The sequence below is a fragment of the Malaclemys terrapin genome, chromosome 1 (assembly GCF_027887155.1).
Source record: "Malaclemys terrapin pileata isolate rMalTer1 chromosome 1, rMalTer1.hap1, whole genome shotgun sequence".
NCBI lineage: Eukaryota > Metazoa > Chordata > Testudines > Emydidae > Malaclemys > Malaclemys terrapin.
This window is the reverse complement of record NC_071505.1, coordinates 131,668,624-131,691,035: the sequence shown is the minus strand read 5'-3', so window position 1 is coordinate 131,691,035 and position 22,412 is coordinate 131,668,624. Positions and strand designations below refer to the sequence as shown.

General features: G+C 44.2%; 1 protein-coding gene across 1 annotated transcript in view; it reads right to left on the bottom strand.

Moving 5' to 3' along the window:
- The window catches only part of ANO2 (anoctamin 2), a 288,718-nt gene that overhangs the window by 13,688 nt on the left and 252,618 nt on the right, over nucleotides 1–22,412 (bottom strand). The window contains 2 exon segments of the mRNA XM_054016330.1: nucleotides 12,905–13,053; nucleotides 20,359–20,459. Coding sequence (XP_053872305.1) covers nucleotides 12,905–13,053; nucleotides 20,359–20,459 — 250 coding nt within the window.

Here is a 22,412-nt window from a genome sequence, read left to right as displayed (position 1 = left end):
AATATCTTACCCTCTAAATTATAGTTTCCTGAATATTTTATGTTCAAATCAGGAAAAGGAAGTAAGGAAATAAAAACAGATGTTAGAGAAGTATCTCAAAAACCTTTGAAATGCTTAGAAAAATATATAGCACCAAACTGTGCTTTATTTGTTCTGAAGTGAAGTTAGCAGGGCTAGAGCTGAGTGGAATCAGTAAAAAAGTATTTGCAGTGATTTGTCTGAGTATAAACCACAAATACTTCCTGTGATATTATTTGCAACCATTTTAATTCATTTCCTAGGAACATCTGCATGAATGATGTTTTAGTTCATAAAAGAACATTCAAGGTACACAAACATCTTCTGGATGATTATGTAAACATGCCTTCATACAAAGATCCATGCCAGAAATGTTTGTGTGGTCATGTTGAAATCGCTGTATTTCCTTCCTTTTATTTTTAAATTAACGTTTCAATGACCCAAACAAGTAGCAGAAACACTACCATGTGACTTAGGTTTTGTCTACACTGCCCTGCAGGTCCAACTATGGGGGTGTGAATAGCAGCGCGCAGCAAAGTGCTGTGCTTTAACTCCCCCCTGTGGACGCTGTGGGCACAATGTAAAGGTTCCTAGATCACATTAATGTAGTCCTGTGAGGGGGGAGTTATACCACAACACTTTGCTGTGCACTGTTATTCATACCCCCCTGTAATCCGAACTCTGGGGTGCTGTAGACATAGCCTTAGATGATCAGTCACTTGTCACGAAAAGCAAAACATTCCATGATACAGTCAAAACAAATAGTTTGTGCATGATCCAGGCACTGAAATGTGTTTGTTTAAACTATCGGGGGAGTACTGATGAATAACAAGTAGGTTACTAAAGCTTAAAGTCTGTGAACTTTTATTTGAGGACATAAAAAGAGGCTACATTCACTGAGAGTTCTGTTCTGCTTCCTTAGGCACGTTTAGTAGCACTAACACAACATCCAATTCAATGTGAGTAAATGCATGAGTACTAGCTACTCCACCTAAGTAAGGGACACAGAATCAGGCCCCCAAAAAATCATTCATTGTAACTAGTTCAGTCACACACACACACGCACATTGAGTAGACCCCATTTATTTCAATGGCATAATCAGACTTAAAGGAAGCTAACTGTTCATGATTCTGCCACCCTTATTCACAACCCTCAGGTAGTCCACTGGATTTCAGAGGGATTTCTTATGAAGTGTTACTAAAAGTGAACAAGGATGGCCAAATCAGTCCCATTCTGAGTGACATTCCAAGTACTCTTAGAGAAATGGTAGCCTTGAAATATACAACCACAAGCTTGGCAGGGAAATCTAAGGCGAAAGTACAGTTCACTTCTCTGTGGCAATAATGTATACAACATGCCTACACATAACATGCCGAGATGACACTTTAAAATCCAATCTCAATATAGAGATTATAGAAAAATGTGGGCCTCTCTTTAGTGATGTGTCTTTTGTTGGTGCCTCAGACATATTCTTTTTGATGGATTTTCCTGCTTGAGGGGAAATTCTTCCAAACCTCCAGAATGCATGGCCCCATCGCCCTTCCCATTCCACACCCTTCCCTGTTCACAGATCCCTGGAGGTGTGTACAGACCTCTGCATGATTACAAAGGACACAGCTAACTCTGCCTTTCTCTATGGGTGGGGAAACATTCATGCACTGAAGGTTCCCTGCATACACACATCTTTAGGACATGCTCTGGCCCTGAGTAAGGACCTGAGGATTTGCCCAAACTGGAATTTAAAAAGTAGGTGGTAGTGAAATAGCCAATGTAGTAAGATGAGGCCCTGAAACATAAACTTTTGTGTCAGAGGCCCAGTCTGAGGCCTGAAGCCTGAACCAAAGTACTTCCTGGCATTGCTAAGCAAAAGCTGGGCTGTGAGCCAGAGGCAGGCCTCACTCACAGAAGTTGGCGAGAAGAGGATTGTTAGAAGGAGGTGCATTCACATATCATAGAATCATAGAATATCTGGGTTGGAAGGGACCTCAGGAGGTCATCTAGTCCAACCCCCCTGCTCAAAGCAGGACCAACCCCAACTAAATCATCCCAGCCAGGGCTTTGTCAAGCCTGACCTTAAAAACCTCCAAGGAAGGAGATTCCACCACCTCCTTAGGTAACGCATTCCAGTGCATCACCACCCTCCTAGTGAAATAGTGTTTCTTAATATCCAACCTAGACCTCTCCCACTGCAACTTGAGACCATTGCTCCTTGTTCTGTCATCTGCCACCACTGAGAACAGCCGAGCTCCACCCTTTTTGGAACCCCCCTTCAGGTAGTTGAAGGCTGCTATCAAATCCCCTCTCATTCTTCTCTTCTGGAGACTAAACAATCCCAGTTCCCTCAGCCTCTCCTCATAAGTCATGTGCTCCAGACCCCTAATCATTTTTGTTGCCCTCTGCTGGACTCTTTCCAATTTTTCCACATCCTTCTTGTAGTGTGGGGCCCAAAACTGGACACAGTACTCCAGATGAGGCCTCACCAATGTCGAATAAAAGGGAATGATCACGTCCCTCAATCTGCTGGCAATGCCCCTACTTATACAGCCCAAAATGCCGTTAGCCTTCTTGGCAACAAGAGCACACTGTTGACTCATATCCAGCTTCTTGTCCACTGTGATCCCTAGGTCCTTTTCTGCAGAACTGCTACCTAGCCATTCGGTCCCTAGTCTGTAGCAGTGCATAGGATTCTTCCGTCCTAAGTGCAGGACTCTGCACTTGTCCTTGTTGAACCTCATCAGGTTTTTTTTGGCCCAAACCTCTAATTTGTCTAGGTCCCTCTGTATCCTATCCCTACCCTCCAGTGTATCTACCATGCCTCCCAGTTTAGTGTCATCTGCAAACTTGCTGAGAGTGCAGTCCACACCATCCTCCAGTTCATTAATAAAGATATTAAACAAAACCAGCCCGAGGACCGACCTTTGGGGCACTCCGCTTGAAACCGGCTGCCAACTAGACATGGAGCCATTGATCACTACCTGTTGAGCTCGACGATCTAGCCAGCTTTCTATCCACCTTACAGTCCATTCATCCAGCCCACACTTCTTTAACTTGGCGGCAAGAATACTGTGGGAGACCGTATGAAAAGCTTTGCTAAAGTCAAGGAATAACACATCCACTGCTTTCCCCTCATCCACAGAGCCAGTTATCTCATCATAGAAGGCAATTAGGTTACTCAGGCATGACTTGCCCTTGGTGAATCCATGCTGACTGTTCCTGATCACTTTCCTCTCCCCTAAGTGTTTCATAATTGATTCCTTGAGGACCTGCTCCATGATTTTTCCAGGGACTGAGGTGAGGCTGACTGGCCTGTAGTTCCCCGGATCCTCCTTCTTCCCTTTTTTAAAGATGGGCACTGCATTAGCCTTTTTCCAGTCATCCGGGACCTCCCCCGATCGCCATGAGTTTTTATAAGTGCTAATAAGAGGAACTTGTGCCAAGATGGCACCTGGACATCCCGATACAAGGACACTCCACAGACATAACAAGGAACAGGCAGGTGCATCTTAAAGACAGGGTCAAAAGGACAGCATGATGGATAGATCTGTTTGTTTGAAACAACATGATCAAAGGGGAGACAGAACCCTAATGAGCCAAGAGGCTGTACCTCAATACGTCAGGAGGGATGAGTAATTTGTCCTGTAACTGTATAAAAGTAGGTCCCGGAGTACGTATCTTTGGCCAGCCTAGGGGGCAGTGGAAAGTCCTGCCACTGACTGAGCTGTGTCCATTGCCAGGGGGCACAAATTCATAGTATGTCTTGTAGAGTCTATGGGAAACTATTACTGTGCTTCGTTTGACAATAAACCTGGCTCGGGTTTCTTCGTACCTTACTAGAGTCTGTGGTCTTTGGGGGTTCTCTCGGGGTTTGCTGTGTCAGCTATCTGCGCAGAGCCGGGGCAGAACACAGAGGGAACACGCACACGCAACCGACTGTTATCATCGAACAAGAGCAGAGCACCACACCGGTAGCTACTGACAACAGGCAACTGGGATGGAGGTGGGAAATCTGAGATAACATCATCACTGATTTTCATCTACAAGATCTTTTGTTGTGGTTTCTGAACAGAAGTTTTATTGAGAAATAATCTGGTGATCACTTTGCACTGGACTGATTGAGGGTCACCACTTGCCATACAGGATGAAGACGTTGGGTCAAATTCTGGGGCAGCCAGTAGCAGGAACGCTGATCTCCTGGATTCCACCTCCTGACAAAGTTGGGGTATGTCTACACTGCAGTCATAGAGCAGGATTACAGGTTGAGTAGATATACCTGAGCTAGCTTTACTGTAGCTAGCACAGGTTCTGGTAACGGTGAAGCTGTGACGGCATGGGCTTCAGCACAGGTGGTACAAGTCCTCCCAGAAGCTTGGGTAATTACAGTACTTGCAGGGCTAGCTTAGCCCATGCTGAAGCTTGTGCTGCCATGGCTTCACTGCTCCAGTACCTGAGCTAGCTAGATAGCTAGATCAAAGCTAGCTTGAGTAACAATAGCAGTAAAGCTGCACCAGCCCGGGCTTTATGTATGAATGTCTACATATTTTGCAGTCATACCTCCTGACTGCAGTGTAGACATACCCTTAGAGCAGAAGTGGGCAAACTGCGGCCCACGGGCCACATCCGGCCCGCAGGACCCTCCTGCCCGGCCCTTGAGCTCCTGGCTGGGGAGGCTAGCTCCCAGCCCCTCCCCTGTTGTCCTCCCTCCCCCGCAGCCTTAGCTCGCTGTGCTGCCAGTGCTCTGGGGGGCAGTGCTGCGAGCTCCTACCGGGCAGCATGGCAGCGAGAGCTGCCGGCCTGCCCTGGTGCTCTAGACTGTGCGGCGGCGTGGGTGGCTAAGGGGCAGGGGATCCCGGGGGGACAGGGACCTGGGGCAGTTGGATGGGGCAGAGGTTCTGGGGGTGGTGGTCAGGGGACAAGGAACAGGGGGGTTGGATAGGCGTGGGTGTCCCAGGGGGGCCTGTCAGGGGGCAGGGGTGTGGATTGGGGTTGGGGCAGTCAGGGGACAGGGAGAAGGTGGGGTTGGATAAGGGGTGGGGTCTCAGGGGGTGGTGGTGAGCGGACAAGGAGCGGGGGGGTTGGATGGGTTGGCGGTTCTGAGGATGGAAGTCAGGGGGTGGGAAGTGGGAGGGTGCGAATAGGGGGCAGGGACCAGGTTGTTTGGGGAGGCACAGCCTTCCCTACCCGGCCCTCCATACAGTTTTGGAACCCTGATGTGGCCCGCAGGTCAAAAAGTTTGCCCACCCCTGCTTTAGAGTCAAGGGTTTATGTAGCAGTTAGTGGAAAGCTTTTCTAAAGTTTAGATGAAGGGTTCACTCCTTCTTCTATTAAAATCAGTGGCAAGACTCCCCTTTGATTTCCAGGGGAAGGCAATAAGGTGCAATGTCTGTCACCCTTCCCTGACACCCAGTACAAATTGATGAGGAAAGTGCCTACAGTCAAAGGTTATATTAGTGCTGGAGAACCCCCTTACAAGTGTATCAGGGCAGAAGTAGGTACTGAGTGGGGAATCCATGGAAACGGGGCCAAGGGAACCATGTTGTCAAGGGACTCAATCTTGAATGGTGCTAAATAACACTGTAGCCGAGCTGAGCACAACACTTAAGCATGTGAATAGTCCCACTGATTTCAGTGGCACTACTCACAGACTTCAGAGCTTGTTGGATTAAGCCAGAATGCCCAGGATGAAGCCCATGGAGCAAGGGTAAAGCTGCAGGGGACCTAGAAGTAGTGCAGATGCATACTGCCACCATACTTTATTTATTAGTTTATTTAGATTTAAATAACAAAGGAGACAGCTAGCCAAGGCTCTAAGCACCGTAACACATAATTAGTAATGCAGTAAAATCCCAGCACCATTGAAATAATCATTTCAAACAGGAATTCAGTCAGCCATGTAAAAAAAAAAAAACAAAAAACTCCTGCCCACCCCTTCATCATTCTGAAAAGCACACCCTCAGCCCTCTGCAACCCCCCGTCAGAGACACAATCTCTGACAGGGATTGCGCTGGACCTACAGGAGATGTACAGGATCTATGTACGGGGGTAGTAGGCAGGCAGACTCCCCAGCTTGCTTTCATCCCCTCCTGACTGAAGTCTGCAAAGGAAATGCAAAAGGGCAGGAGGGTCCTGTGGCTAGGGCCCTAGCCTAGACTTCGGGAGACCTGGGTTCAAATCTCTGCTCTGTCACAGACTTCCTGTGTGACTTTGGGCAAATCACTTGTTTTTCCTGTTCCTCCACTCTCCATCAGTAAAATGTGAATAAACAGTATTTCCTTCTCTCACAGCAGTAGACACTCTGATAATAGGGACATAAGTACCTAAAGTATTTCCACACATCTGGGCCTCAGTCCTTTTTTGAGGACTGTTCCCCAATATCTGGATAGGTTCTGAGTACCTGCCATACCCACAGAGCCAAAAATGGAGAGCTTTATTCAGCTTTTACTTATGCATCATTCAAGCAAACAGCAAATTGACTCCAACAGTAGTTTGCCTGAGTAAGGACAGAATGAAAATTGGGGAAGGACTTAAGGATCTGGCTCTGTAACAACAATCAGGAATCCCCTTCATTTTCCCAGATACCCCATCTCATTTTATAGCCCAAGTACACTGTCATTTTAAACAATTAAAGAGGATAACCCCACCCCCCACCTTTGGATTTCCACACCCTCTCCCTCCTGAAGCCATGTTCTCGAGTCCAATTTAGAAAAAAATGTAAATATGCTACATCTAGTTGCTCCTGGCCTCTCCATTGCTGCTTGATGCCCTTCAGAACAATCTCAACTGACAGGTTCAGTGCTGAGCTGCTTAAAGTGCTTCCTGTCCATGTGGGTGGTCTGAGTCACTCAGCAGTGAATCTGACAGCTGAATTTAGTGATATGGACTCAGAGCAACAGGCAGGCTAGGGGAGGAGCAGCTTAGGTTTCATTTGTTTCACATTTGTCTTGAATCCCACAGACAGGGCATAGCTTGCTGTGGAACTGGCATAATAACAGAGACAATGAGCCATTCTCCTCACCACATAATCCAGTTCTCTTGCTGGAAACAAATATTTGGAATAGTACTTCATCCACCTGGGATACAGATTATTGTCTCTTGAAACATGGTATCCATCCAATTATCCGTGAATGATTGCACAATGAGGAATTCTACATTATTATTTAAACAGAAGCTACCCATTTTAAGTGCATGCTGAAAGCCTGATGATGACTCCGTTTATGAATTGATAACTTTGGTCCCGAGCCTGCAAGTTTTTCCATGCAGGCAGACCCTTCCACCCACATGGAATCCCAATGAAGAAAATGACGCTCCAACGGTCCATCTCCACCTGGGGCATGCATGACCAGGGTAAAAGAGCCATAGTGGGCCCTGTGTGGATCTGCAACAGGGAGAAGAGGGTGCAATGAGCCTTCTTCACCAACCCCTAGCTCTGTTCTAGGGCCAGGCCAGCCACAACTGGGGTGAGGAGCACAGGCACTGCCTTAGTGTAAGGAAGGAGAGAGGTTCAAGGTGACGGCAGAATCATGGCCTCATCCCAGCTCTAACAGCGAGCTTTGCCTGAGCGATATGATGGAGCATGTGCTGCACCCTGCAGTACAGTGGTGGAGCTCCCACGCCAGGGTGCACTCCCATAAAATCCTGACAGGGAATTCTGGTTTCTTCTCAGAGGCTTAAAGCTGCAACCTGACATTTAGTGCTACAACTGACAATGCATTGTAGCTCCCAACATGAGCAACATCTACTACCACAGATGTGCAAGAACAAATATTTAAACAGTGTTTTTTTGTATTCTATTTGTTGATGATGAATAAAAACAAAGGGCCTGGGAGTGGACTAGCTAAACATCCAACATTTCCTGGTTAAGTGCAGACATTTTTGAGTTATGCCTGAGCATAAAGCATCTGAAAATATTTACAAGGGAAAAAGTCTATATTTTTTCACTCTTGTATAAGTCAAATATTGCTGACAGGAGTTTGCTCAAAACTTTCAAAACAAAATTCACCTCTGAGCTAAAGCAAAGCCTGGAACATTTCAGTCCCACATGTGAAAATGGGGGTGGGGGGTTTAAAATAATGAAGATTGCAACATACAGCCAGATCCCCAGGTGAGCAAGAACAGTTCTTGAAACAGCTGGCGAAGGGGAGGATAGTTGGGGAAGGCAACTTTAAGGCCCTTTTGCACCACTGAACTGTCAAAGGATCTGGCCACAAATTTAGCTATAGAGCAGGGGCGGGCAAACTTTTTGGCCTGAGGGCCGCATCGGGTTTCGTAAATTGTACGGAGGGCCAGTTAGGGAAGGGGGTCGTGGCCTGGCCACCACCTCCTATCTGCCCCCCCCTCGAGACTCCTGCCCCATCGAACCCCCCCTGTTCCCTGATGGCCCCTCTGGGATCCTTGCCCCATCCACACACCCCCGCTCCCTGTCTTCTGACTGTCTCCAGACCCCCACCGCCCCATCCAACCCCTCCTCTCATTCCTGATGGCCCCCCGGGGACACCTGCCCCATCCAACCACCCCTTCTCCCTGTCCCTTGACTGCCCCCTGCCGCCCCATCCAACCCCTTCTCCTTCCTGACTGCCCCCCAGGACTCCTGCCCCCATTCAACCCCCTGTTCCCCCCCAACCACCCCGACCCCTATCTACACCCTGCTCCCTGACCACCACCCCAAACTCCCCCGTCCTCTATCCAACCCCCCTGCTCTCTGCCCCCTTTCTGCACTGCCTGGAGAACCAGTGGCCGCCGCCGCCACCACGCAGCACAGAGACCGGGTCAGGCTGGGCTCTGCAGCTGCGCTGCCTCAGGAGCTCACAGCCCCACCACCCAGAGCATTGCACCGGCGGCAGAGCAAGCGAGCTGAGGCTGAGGGTGGAGGGAGGACAGCAGGGGAGGGGCCGGGGCTAGCCTCCTGGGCCAGGAGCTCAGGGGCCAGGCAGGACGGTTCTGCGGGGCAGATGTGGCCCGCAGGCCTAGTTTTCCCACCCCTGCTATAGAGAATAATACAATGCACTTGCCATTATAAACATCAATTAAAATATTTACATAAAATATGTCTGTCTTTCTGACACACGTTGTATCATAAAATGCATATATTCAGGTGCTTTTGTTACAGTGGATTGTCTGTAGTTTAAGACGAAGGTGTGACATACAATATTTAACAGATGTCTGATTTCAGATAATTTGCCATACGTGCGATGAGCTGTGGTTCTTTTCTGAATGCTTTCCTACCCTGAAGCTTGTGCCGTGCTTGGTCCCTCTGGGATCCTCTTTTGATGCTGCAGTAATGCTTTGGGGTAGGCAGCAATTTTGTTTTGTATCTAGTGTGAACACTCTGGCCTCTAACTTATTCCCTGGAATCCCTGCATACTGCTTCTTTGTAGTCTCATGTCCCTGCGGATTGATGCAGTTGGATTGTATCCCAGAACTGCATCATTGAGTCATTTGGTGATTATTTGCACCTCTGCCCTCTTGGGTTCTGCTGATTCATACTGATGCTCCTCAGAGCGTATTCTACATGCACACTTAGAATGGGAAAGGAGCCCTTTATAAGGTTTGGTTTGGAATTCCGTATCAGATAAGAATATAAGAACGGCCGTACTGGGTCAGACCAAAGGTCCATCTAGCCCAGTATCCTGTCTATTGACAGTGGCCAATGCCAGGTGCCCCAGAGGGAGTGAACCTGACAGGTAATGCTCAAGTGATCTCTCTCTTGCCATCCATCTCCACCCTCTGACAAATAGAGGCTAGGGACACCATTCCTTACCCTCCTGCCTGATAGCCATTAATGGACTTAACCTCCATGAATTTATCCAGTTCTCTTTTAAATGTTGTTATAGTCCTAGCCTTCACAACCTCCTCAGGTAAGGAGTTCCACAAGTTGACTGTGCGCTGTGTGAAGAAGATGCTGATGTGCATCCTGGGTCAAATTCATGCCTGGTATCACTGTCCTCTCTTGGTAGTAGAAATGATGCTCCTCTCTTTGCTGATGGGAAGTGGGGGTGAATAGAGTCCAAAGGAGGATAACTAAGAACTAGGTAGGTACAGGCTGGTAAGCCTGACTTCAGTACCAGGCAAACTGGTTGAAACTATAGTAAAGAACAAAATTGTCAGACACATAGATGAACATAATTTGTTGGGGAACAGTCAACATGGTTTTTGTAAAGGGAAATCGTGCGTCACCAATCTACTAGAATTCTTTGAGGGGGTCAACAAGCATCTGGACAAGGGGATCCAGTGGATATAGTGTACTTAGATTTTCAGAAAGCCTTTGACAAGGTCCCTCACCAAAGGCTCTTAAGCAAAGTAAGCTGTCATGGGATAAGAGGGAAGGTGCTCTCATGGATTGGTAACTGGTTAAAAGATAGGAACAAAGGGTAGGAATAAATGGTCAATTTTCAGAATGGAGAGATGTAAATAGTGGTGTCCCCTAGGGTCTGTATTGGGATCAGCCCTATTCAACATATTCATAAATGATCTGGAAAAAGGGGTAAACAGTGAGGTGGCAAAATTTGCAGATGATATAAAACTACTCAAGATAGTTAAGTCCCAGGCAGACTGCGAAGAGCTACAAAAGGAACTGTCAAAAGTAGGTAACTGGGCAACAAAATGGCAGATGAAATTCAATGTTGATCAATGCAAAGTAATGCACATTGGAAAACATAATCCCAACTATACATATAAAATGATGGGGTCTAAATTAGCTGTTACCACTCAAGAAAGAGATCTTGGAATCATTGTGGATAGTTCTCTGAAAACATCGATTCAATGTGCAGTGGCAGTCAAAAACAGCTAACAGAATGTTAGGAATCATTAAGAAAGGGTTAGATAATAAGACAGGAAATATCATATTGCCTCTATATAAATTCATGGTATGCCCACATCTTGACTGCTGCGTGCAGATGTGGTTACCCCATCTCAAAAAAGATATATTGGAATTGGAAAAGGTTCAGAAAAGGGCAACAAAAATTATTAGAGGTATGGAACGGCTGTCGTATGAGGAGAGATTAGTGAAACTGGGACTTTTCAGCTTAGAAAAGAGATGACTAAGGGGGAATATGATTGAGATCTATACAATCATGACTGTTCTGGAGAAAGTAAATAAGGAAGTGTTATTTACTCCTCATAACATTAGAACTAGGGGTCACCAAATGAAATTAATCTGCAGCAGATTTAAAACAAACAAAAGGAAGTATTTCTTCACACAATGCACAGTCAACCTGTGGAACTCTTTGTCAGAGGATGTTGTGAAGGCTAAGACTATAACAGGGTTAAAAAAGAACTAGATAAATTCATGGAGGATAGGTCCATCAATGGCTATTAGCCAGGATGGGCAGAGATGGTGTCCCTAGCCTCTGTTTGATAGAAGCTGGAAATGGGCAGCAGGGAATGGATCACTTGATAATTACCTGTTCTGTTCATTCCCTCTGGGGCACCTGGCATTGGCCACAGTCAGAAGTCAGGATACTGGGCTAGATGGACCTTTGGTCTGTCCCAGTATGTTCTTATATTCTTATGACATAAGCTTTCTGCTGGTGGAACATTTCCTGTAAAACTCTGGCAGACAGAAAACTCCTGGGTTGCTGGTATTACTCCAGCACCAATTTGCACAGAGCCGACATCTAGAGCTGCAAACACCAGTTCATGACTGCATAGAACATCTTTTGACAAGAGAACCATTTGTTCTGTTGTGCAAACTGCACTGTCCACCTGCCACATGGACCAGATTCTGTTCTATATTATGGTTGTGTAACTTGACTGAAAACAATGGAACAGCACAAAGCTTTGTTTAAAACCTTTCACCAAACCATGAATTCTGTTTCCATAGAAGTTGCTCAAGGCTTCTAAGTGTTTATTATTTACAGACGTCTTTTCTGTTGTGTGGCAGAGGCTGTTATGGGCTTGGTTCTTCACCTTCAAATGTATGAAGACCAGTGGTATTAGTGCAATAACTGCAGCTGAAGTCACAGCAGCAGTACTGGCCTGACTGAACTAACACTCTGGATCACAGAGTTGTTTAGCCATATGGAAACATTAACTCAGCAGTCAATGGAAATTAGAGTGTGCCCACATTTATGGATTGTATAAAAATGTTAGGCATATAGAGTCTGATTCTCCTCTCACAGCAGTGGAACTCCACTGACTTCAGTGGACTTACACCCACTTTACACTGGTGTGAGAGAAGAATCGTACCCAAGATCCATATCCCTGAGTGCAAGTACCATAGGAACATAAGCACAAGCAATGGCACCAGTCTCTCCAGTGTGTGTGTGTGAGAGAGAGAAAGAGAGAGATACATGGCCACCTCTTCTGCACTGTGGCTGGCAGAGGAGAAAGGGTGCATACACTACTTGACAGGCAGGATAATCTTCTTTAAAGCACTAGCCTGGAACCCTGGCAACCTGGGATCAATTCTGGGCTCTGCTGCAGATGTCCTACATGACCTTGGACAAGTCACTCAATCCCTCTGTGCCTCAGTTCCTCATCTGTAAAATGGGGATAATAATTCTTCCTTCCTCCCACTCTTTGTCTGTCTTGTTTATGTATAAGATAAGCTCTTTGGGGCAGAGGTTCTCTCTTACTATGTATGTATCCTGTGCTGAGTGCAATGGGACTCTGATCTCATTTGGGGTCTCCAGGCATGACTGTAATACAAATAATCATATTTTTGGAAGTTTAGTAATTATTAACACTGCACCGCCCAAGTGTTATTCTGCTGCTGGTATGGTCCACCTCTGCACCCACTTCATTTGTAGATAACTTTCATGAAGCCAAGGCAGCACTTAAAACATGTATCTTTTCTCAGGCTAACATGTGGCAATGGTTGCTGTTAAAATCCACTGAAACAGAAGGGGGGAAAACAAGATTTTAAGATAACAGACCCTCATGAGATCTTACTCATTTCCATGTATTCTGGAGTCAGTCCAGTGAAAGGTTCCAACATGTAATCGAGATCCCATTGCTGAGGGTGCTTTGAGTGGTTGGAGTCATTTTCCTTTTTCTCAGTCCTTTCATCCTTCAGCTTCCTGAACAGCTTTTTTAACTTCCTGGGAAATGAAAGGTCTAATTAAATCAACTCTTTCTTTTTTTTTTTTTTTTTTTTTTTTTTTACAGAAATTCAGCCAGACTCTGCTCTGTAACACCAATTTTATGTTAGACTATCCCATGTCGGTCTACTGCAGAGTTTTGTACATTTCCCTCTGAAGCATCTGATGGTGACCAGTCAGAAACAGGGTACTACACTAGACAGACCGTGGGACTGTTTGATTCAGTGTGGCAATGCCTATGTTTCTGTGTAACTGCATTGACACTACCCTAAAACCAATGGAACAGAGCAGAGGCAGGCCCATTATTTTCTAATATTTATTTAGATTTAGACAGACAATAAGGCATCTATCCAAGGCTCCAGGCACATTTGCCAAATATTAAAATGAACAAATAAACATAGTATCGACCCTCTCTCCCTCTGTTAAAAAAGAAAAAAAATACTGCTCCAGCCACAAATCTTCACCCTCACGGCACTCATTCCAGCAATGGCTCCTCCCCTCCACCCCGCCCCCCCCCATTCTACAAGCTTGGGAACAGAGATGGGCCTTCTGACGTATCCTGAAAGTCAAAGGATTGGGGCTATTTTTGAGCAAAGAGGGGGCAGGAGTGAAGTAAATTCCAAAGCCTACGGTCCCCCTTTTGCCAGACATTGCCTCCCTTTCAAGTCAAAGGAGCTCCAATGGGAGCATGTCTGCTTACTGCAACTGCAGTATGGGGAGGGAGACGGTGTCTTGGGCAGGTAGATCCCAAGCTGCATGAGGCACTAAGGTCAATACTAACATATTAAAATCAGGCTGGTAACCAACAGCCAGCCGGTGAAGATCCCAGATTACTGGTGTCATTTGCCCACAGCAAGATACTCTCTGTAACAAATAAGATGGGAGGGAGGGATAGCTCAGTGGTTTAAACATTGGTCTGCTAAACCCAGGGTTATGAGCTCAATCCTTGAGGGGGCCACTTAGGGATCTGGGGTGGCAAAAGCAGTACTTAGTCCTGCTAGTGAAGGCAGGGGGCTGGACTCAGTGGCCTTTCAGGGTCCCTTCCAGCTCTTTGAGATAGGTTTATATCGCCATATGTCAAATGGCTTGAACATTGCTTGTGGACAGCAAGCAGAAACTCCATGTTCTACAGCTAAAACAATGTGTTATAAATAAGAGCCAGAACCAGGAAGGATCTCTGGGTAGAGGGCACAGATGCTGCACCTAGCGCTGGGGGTGCTGCTGCACCCACTGGCTTGAAGTGGTTTCCATCATATACAGAGTTTACAGCTTGGTTCAATGGCTCTCAACACCTGCACTATAAAAAATTGTTCCAGCACGTCTGGTAGAGGGTTCTCTTCCCTCTCCTCTCCTGGCAGAGAACTGAGAAGAAACTGAAACTGTAAATAATATGGTGTATGGATCAGTAAGGTTGTGGGAAGACAAATGTAAATAAACTGTTTGTGGGATGTTTAATAACTGAAGGTCTCTGAGTCTGTGTAGACAGAGCAGAAGACTGCGCCTGTCACAGTCCCTCAAGCCCCCCAAATCCAAAGGAATTTGAATCTGAGGTTCTGATTTTGACCTCTCTCTAATTATAACTATTGAAATAGGCAAGTTTGTTAAGAAATACATTGAGGAAAATGAAGAAGTACATCATCTTTCATGAGAAAACTTGGAAATATGAAAGTTATCACTAAATAATAGTTTTTGTAACACACTACATATGGGTTTTTCTCTCAATAGAGTGCCACTACCTTTAGGCCAGATTGTGAATCCCTTACTCACATTGGTGAGCAGTTCATACCCATAGGTTGTGCAATTACCTGCGCAAGTAATTGCTCATGGATGGCAATAAGAGTTTCAGAGCCTGGCCCTATCTGTACAACGTATAAGGGTTTAATATCTCATTGTAGCATGAATCTCCATCTGACAGATGAGTGAACATTTTATATCTCCATGGAATAGTAGGTAGCATTTCAATTTCAACTTCATTGACAGCTTTATATTGTTTTACAGACTGGAAAATAACCATGGGAAAGTGTAAAAGACACACATATTTTCTCCAAAACTAAGGACACTAAATACACTAGGGCTAGCATCAAATGCAAGATTTCTCACATTTTCTGAGTTTGTCTTTCACGAATGTGTACATTATTTGATAACAGTACACATATGTATAGCATGAGTAAAAAGCCAGATTAATTCCAATGAAGTGTTGCCGATGGCATAACCAGGGGCCCTCACAGTCCCCCTCTCCCCCAGCCTGTGATAAACCCCTTGAGCCAGATGTGGGTGTTGCAGAGAGAATTGTGTGTGTGTGTGTGTGGGGGGGATCTATTTATTTGTTTTCCAGTTTTAAAAAACACCCTGTTGTCTGAGACCCCTATCCAAAGGAGGGGGCAATGCTACCTGGCAAACCGGTCTGTTCATTGTTCCTGAAAAACAGGTCAGGTTCTTCGCCCACACTCCGGCTGTTTTGTGCCACCATGGTGGCACAAAGCTGCAAGCAATGTGGGGATTACCCAAATGTAAGGGGAATTCCTATGTGGTTTCGTGTCACTGGGACAGCCCAGCGCAGGGCATGTTGGGGACATGGTTGGACTCCTAAGGCTGCTCTATGTTGTGTCAGAGATAGAACCAGCCCATATCAGCCCCAGGATCAGATACTCATAAAAGCCGCCCTGTGCCAGATGCAGCTGAGGATATGGCCCATTGGGTATAATGATAATAAAAAGCAGAGTGTTCAGTTTATGTAATTTGAATGGGGTGGGATTTTTAAGACCTTATAAGAAGGAATTAGGGTACCCAGCCAAGGAACATTGCTTTCTAGTTGGTGTAAACTGGTCCATTCTAAAGGCACTACATTTGCTCTTCAGAAGTATCTTTATGACATTCAAGGGATGTCATCTATGGCAAGTGTGATTTAGCACTATGAACGGGTGGGGAAGGAGGAGCAGCAGAATGATCTGAACCTTCCCTTCAATTCAATGGAGAAATTTAAACAAAGAACTCCCAGAAGGTCCTCCCAGCACATCACTGATAAATTTCCTGATGCTATAAAGGTTCTCATTAGACAATGAAGAGTAAAAAAAAATACTACTACTATTCCGTAATTACTTTTGCTACAGTAAATAACATGCTTTAAATGCCCGTCTTATTTCTGTATGCAGATAAGATTGACGAGCACTTGATTACTGTGTGCGATTGTGCTGATAAATAAGGAAGTGATTGGCCCAGTTCTGATCTCATGCCAGCTTAATACTTGTGGAACACCATCCACTTGAATAGAGATATTCCTGACTTACACAAGGATCAAGCCCAGGATCGTGCCCATTGAATATACTGGGGGATAGGGGTGTCTGTCTGTGCAAAGTCAAGAGGGGAGGGAGTAACCGTAGGTTCCATGCACAGTATGTTATTGGAGATCCTACAGTAGATTAGGATAAGAATGTAGGTGTGCTCCAATGAGAGGGATGTGTGTATGGATCTGGAGTATGTATGCTGATTAATGAGATTTGTAGCCCACGTATGCATAGGATTCAACTGCTGATTGACATAAACTGTGCTCGCCCCATGGTGCACATGATTTTGTGTTTTCATGTGAACATCATTGCTATGTGCCTCAGTTTCCCCATCTGCAAAATGGGGATAATGATTCTGACCCTTCCTTTGTAAAATGCTTTGAGATCTACAGATGAAAAGTTCTATTTAAGGAGCAGCACTCTTATTGTTATTCCAACGGTGGTGTGAGGCTGTTGACATTAAGTTTGGGTGTGTTTACATGTGGAGTCTATATATGTGTGATCCAATCCTCTAGCTGCAGCACTAGAGAGTTGTGCCTTGGAGTTTAATGCATTTCTGTAGCTCCACTGGGAACTCTGTAAGTAATTTTTAAAAATGTTTGCTGTGAATGCACTAAACCCAGTACTCAGTCACTTAGAATTATTTTTTATTTAATTACCTTTCTTTTTTTTAAATTTACCATTGTGACTATTCCTCACTATGAACTATCCTCATGCCAAGCATGAAGCTTGGAAGCTTGAACAATTTTTAACTTAATCCCCAAAGAGTGTTTTTATTTATAATTTATTTTGAAATGATCAACTGAAAAAAAGCCAAATAGATTCTACTCAAGCTTTTCACAAAAATGCACTTTTGTGTCGTACCCAAGCATGTGAAATTTCAGATCAACCAGAATTTGTGTCAGGAAATTAAAGGAACAAAGACAGGGATTTGCACTGAATAGACACTGTCAGGGTTATTCTCCAGCTGGGGTGAAAAGGAGTTTCAAAAGAATTCAGGGTTCTCGAACCCTTCAGCAATTTCTGTGGCATGAGAAGAGAATTATGGGATGTGACACCTCTAAGTGAATTGTGGCATAGTTGCATCTGTTAAACTTGTGAATTACAGCCACACAAAGCACTTTGCTGCAATTCCAGACTGCTGAGCATCCCATAATTCCAAAGCCATGATATAGCTCCAGCCGTTTTGATATTCTTGGATGCAGAAATGGAAAAACAAATCACAGGAAGGTAGAGAATACCAGAAAGTCACATCTATCATAGCCAAGGAGCAGTTTCTCCAGAGAAGCATTAGGAACAGGTTAGAATTTGTTCTAATGACTCTGCACAAAGCAGAGCTGACATGTGAAACCTAACTTCTGAATTCTGCAACCGGCACTAACTGTGGATAAGATGTCAACCAGGCATTTCTGACCATGGCAATATTCATGTTGAAGGAGAAGGCTCTGAGTGGGTGTCATGTGTATCCATCCCATAACCTGGTCAGCTGTATAGGCCCTTCAATTATTCCTGTTTCTTTGAATGAAAGAGGCAGCAAATGAGACTGATGCTTCACAACCTTTTGCAGGGAAACAGAAGCCTACACTGCCCTTTTGGAAAACCCCTATGGGCTTTAATAGCAATGAAACCAATAGAGTTATATAAAAATAACTCCGAAAACCTACAGAATTCAATAGGGAATTAAATCCTTTCTATAGGTGTTATGAATCATTCCACAGAATTTAATAGATAATTATGTCCCCATTATAGAAGCCTAGAGAATGGTTCATAATACCTATAGAAAAGTTATTTCTGCTACATTCAATACCAGGGTGAACTCAGTGGCAGCACAATCACTATCCCTGAGTGCGGTGCTGAGAGCCAGTGAGAGAATTAGCACTGTTTTCTTGGGATCTCTTTCTCCTCAAGACAGGCACAGAGCATTGGACAGAAGTCACTGGAGTAAGAGATGGAAAGACCTATTAGACCATTTATTCCATCTCTCTGCCTCTGTAGGATTGGTCCCTACTGAACATTCCTAGTGCAGGAGGAGAAGAGAAATGAGGGCAGTGGACAATATGGAGGGAAGAGGGAGTTAGGGGAAACAAAAGAAAGACCTTCTGGTGGAGAAGGGATGATCTAGCAAGGAAGATGGGTGGGAGGGAAGAGAGCATCCATGAAGAGTGGAGCTGGTCAGAAAATATTAATCAAAACAGTCTTTGGTTGGAAAAAGCTGTTTCAACAAAACCAAAATTTTTCACAACTATATATCTTTTTTTGAGGATTAAATTTTTTTTTAAACAGATTAGTCCCAATTTGGGACTAATTCTTTTTTTTTTTTTTTTTTTTTTTTGAAATCTTGATATTTTTGTAGAACAGAAAATCCATTTCCCAGACAATTCTAATGAAGAAATCCATTAATGGAACGGAGGTAATAGGCTACAGAAGGGAGCCAGTTGAGTTGGGCTGGAGGGGCAGAGAGGTTCCAGTTAATCTGGGTGAGAATGGGACAGGGTGTGGCTTCATATAATTTATGAGCAGACAGAAAAGGCTTGTCAGCATCAATATAACAAGATAGCAGTGGTATTCCTCTGGGAAGAGGAGAAGTAAAGCAAGCTTGTTTTTATTTAATACATATTTCAGTTTTAAACTGAGGTCACTGCAGGTTGTTGGCGAGGGAGAAGAAACAAGTGGAATGAGGCTGTCACATTCTTGCACTGAGCAGTGCATTCAGTGGATTGAGAAATATTCTGACAGTAGCCCTGTATTTTGACTGGATCAGTCTCCACTTCCATGAATCAAAGATAATAAATGCAGTATTTATAACTTCATAACCGTCCCCCCTTAAACAAACCCAGTAGCAGTAAGCTTTTGGAAGAGGGAAATAAAAAAATCACATCAGGTTCACACTGAGAAAGCTTTAAGCCTCCAACATGTAAAAGTCTTCTGGAGCAATTTACCACCTTTTTCCTCAAGTTATGCTATAAACTCCATGAGTCTTAGGCAGAAAACAGGCCTCTTCAGTAAACCTTAACTTCAGAAGGATAAAGCCATGCATAATCCATGCCCATATTTTTTTCTTCCACTTTAACAGTAAAAAATTATTTCCAGGGAAAAGGGCCCAATTTTCAAATGTATTTCAATGCCACCCTATTGTGCATCTCCCATCAAGATTCTAGTCCTCTTCTTCTTCAGAACCCCTCAGTAAGGATCTCATCCAGAACCCATTCACATCAATGGATAAACTCACTGAGTTCAGTGGAGCAGGATCAGACACTGTAGTAAGCCCTACGGTACCTACACATCCAAGACAACCAATGTCCCCACACACCTCAGAGAATGCTGTCACCAACAGGGATGATGAAGTTGAGAGAAGTAAGGGTAAAATTTACAAGACTCAGCAGTAAGACATTCTCAGTGATAACTCTTGGCTGCAGACCCACCTGTCACTGCAGATACACTAAGTCAGAGTTCTTGCCACATTCAAAACACAATGCAAAATTCGCCTCCATGTTAAGCTCACTATAGTAAGACAGCTGCTAAATAGCATGTCACCATCTTCTCCATACAGTGAAGGGCACATTAAAAACATGTAGGATTCATGTGTAAATCCATAAAATAGTATAGCTCAAATAACCCATTTTAAAATCTTATATCAGCCATTGCTTCCCTCACCCCCATTTCATATCCATTTGTATTCAATGCGGCTACTCTGAAAGCTTCTCTAAAACTTCCCAAGAGATCTATCATATCTTTCCTACTTTCCTTAGGTTTCTAAAGTTAATTTATATCAATTCTTCAATATATTGAGACATTTTCTTTAATCCATTTACTGCAGATATAGCCAATTATTTAAGGTAAAATACAGCCAGATCATTTCACGACAACCAGAAGCGTGATTTATCATCATCTTAAGTATATTCAATTAGGGCTCATTAAAGTCAATGGCAAAACTCCCATTCAGTGGAAGAAGGATCAAGCCTTTAATTTACAATCTTGCAGGAACAAAGTGCATGGTAACGGAAAAGGTTGAAATACATACGGGATTCCAATTTCAAACAGATTATTCTGAATAAGTTGCTTTCCAAGCATAATGATGCTCAGCTGAATACAGAGTTCCATCAAACAGCCTCCTGGAGCACACTGTAATTTAAGGAAAAGCACAAACTGTAGTGAATTATGACAAAGGCACAAGGAAGCAGTGATTGCTGCTTTACAACTAATGTTGAAATTAACTTTGCATTATGAGCCTGATTTTCAATTCCCCCATGTAACTTTGCCAATTCCAAGGAAACCAGTCCCTCTTAAATTTCATGTCAGGTCTCATCCTGGGGTAGAATTTTACCAGGATTTTTTTCTGGGGGTGTGTGGCAGGGAACTAGAAAAGGACTTTTAAAGTTCTGAGCCAAAATTTTCAAAAAGTTTTTCAGTAAAGTCTAATTAGAATCCAAAAGATATAGTAAACAAAAATTATATACCTTTTAAAGATCCTAAACCAGTGGTTCCCAAACTTGGTTTGCTGCTTGTTCAGGTAAGCCCCTGGTGGGCCGCGAGATGCTTTGTTTACCTGAGAGTCCACAGGTACGGCCGCTTGCAGCTCCCAGTGGCTGCAGTTTGTTGTTCCTGGCCAATGGGAGCTATGAGAAGCGACATGGGCTGGGCTAATGCTTCCTGCAGCTCCCATTGGCCGGGAACAGCAAACCACAGCCATTGGGAGTTGCGAGTGGCCATACCTACGGTCGGGCTCAGGTAAACAAAGCGTCTCGAGGCCTGCCAGGGGCTTACCCTGAACAAGCCGCAAACCAAGTTTCGGAACCACTGTCCTAAACATTAAAAAACCTGGAAATTAACAGTTGAAGGATCCAGATAGTTTCCTCTGCCATATAATCTTTCGTATTCATCAATTTACAATAACATTCCAACCTTAACTTTCCCCCCTAAAACTTTCATAAATATATGGAAAGATCAAAATATCGAATTATTAAGAAATTGTAAAATATTGTTTCCTATTCAAAGGATCCATTTCTAATAGACTGCGTCACGAATATATACTATAATGTTCCTCGTTACAAAAACACACATGCTTTAGTTGCTATACAATATTTATTATTATTATTATTATTATTATTTATTTGTATTACGGTAGCACCTAGGAGCCCCAGTCAGGGACAAGGACCACATTGTGATAGGTGCTTTACAACCACAGGGGGTAAAAAAGACAAAAACTACCAAAAAGCTTACAATATTTTAAAAGTACAAGCTTGGAAAGACTACATACATTTATATGAACTCACACTACCATATAATCAAAACATTTCAGAACACCAAATCCATCAATCATTCCAATTCTATTCATAACCATATATTTGTGCTTCACCAATGAAATCACTCTGAAAACATGTATGGCAATCTGAAAAACCATATTGATCTCTGGGACTACTGTATATTCCTTTAAAATATTTACTATACATTTAATTTAATTATCAACAGTATTCATGTGATTGCTTTTTTCCCCATATTGGAAAGATACAAACAAACAAAGGCCCTGATCTTGCAAACTTGTATGTGTGCTTTACTTTAAGCACTGGATTAATTTGATTGACTTAAAGGGACTTCCAATACCTGCTTAAAGTGAAGCATAACGTGTTTGCAGCATTGATCGGGGCTAGAAGGACAAAGTGGCAAGATCCCATAACTATTTTTTTCCAGACTTTTTGAGGGGAAGGATGGTCTAATGGTTAGGGCACAAATTTAGCCATTGGGTTCAAGCCACTGCTCTGCCACAGACTTCATGTGTGACCATGGGCAAGTCACCCACCCATGGAAAAAATAGTGGGTGCTCAGCACCCACCAGCCACAGTGTTCAGTGGCACTGTCGATCAGTTCCTTAGTCGGATGGGGGAGGTGCTTGGGGAAGGGCAAAGTTCAGCGAGTGGCAGGTGGGAGAGGGGTTGCAGTGGGGACAGGAAGAGGTGGAGTGAGGGTGTGTTCTCGGGGGAGGGGCAGAGCAGGAGTGGGGCCTCAGGGCAGAGTGGAGGTGGAGCACCCCAAGCGAAAACTAAAAGTCAGCGCCTTGGATTTTATCTCTCTGTGGGT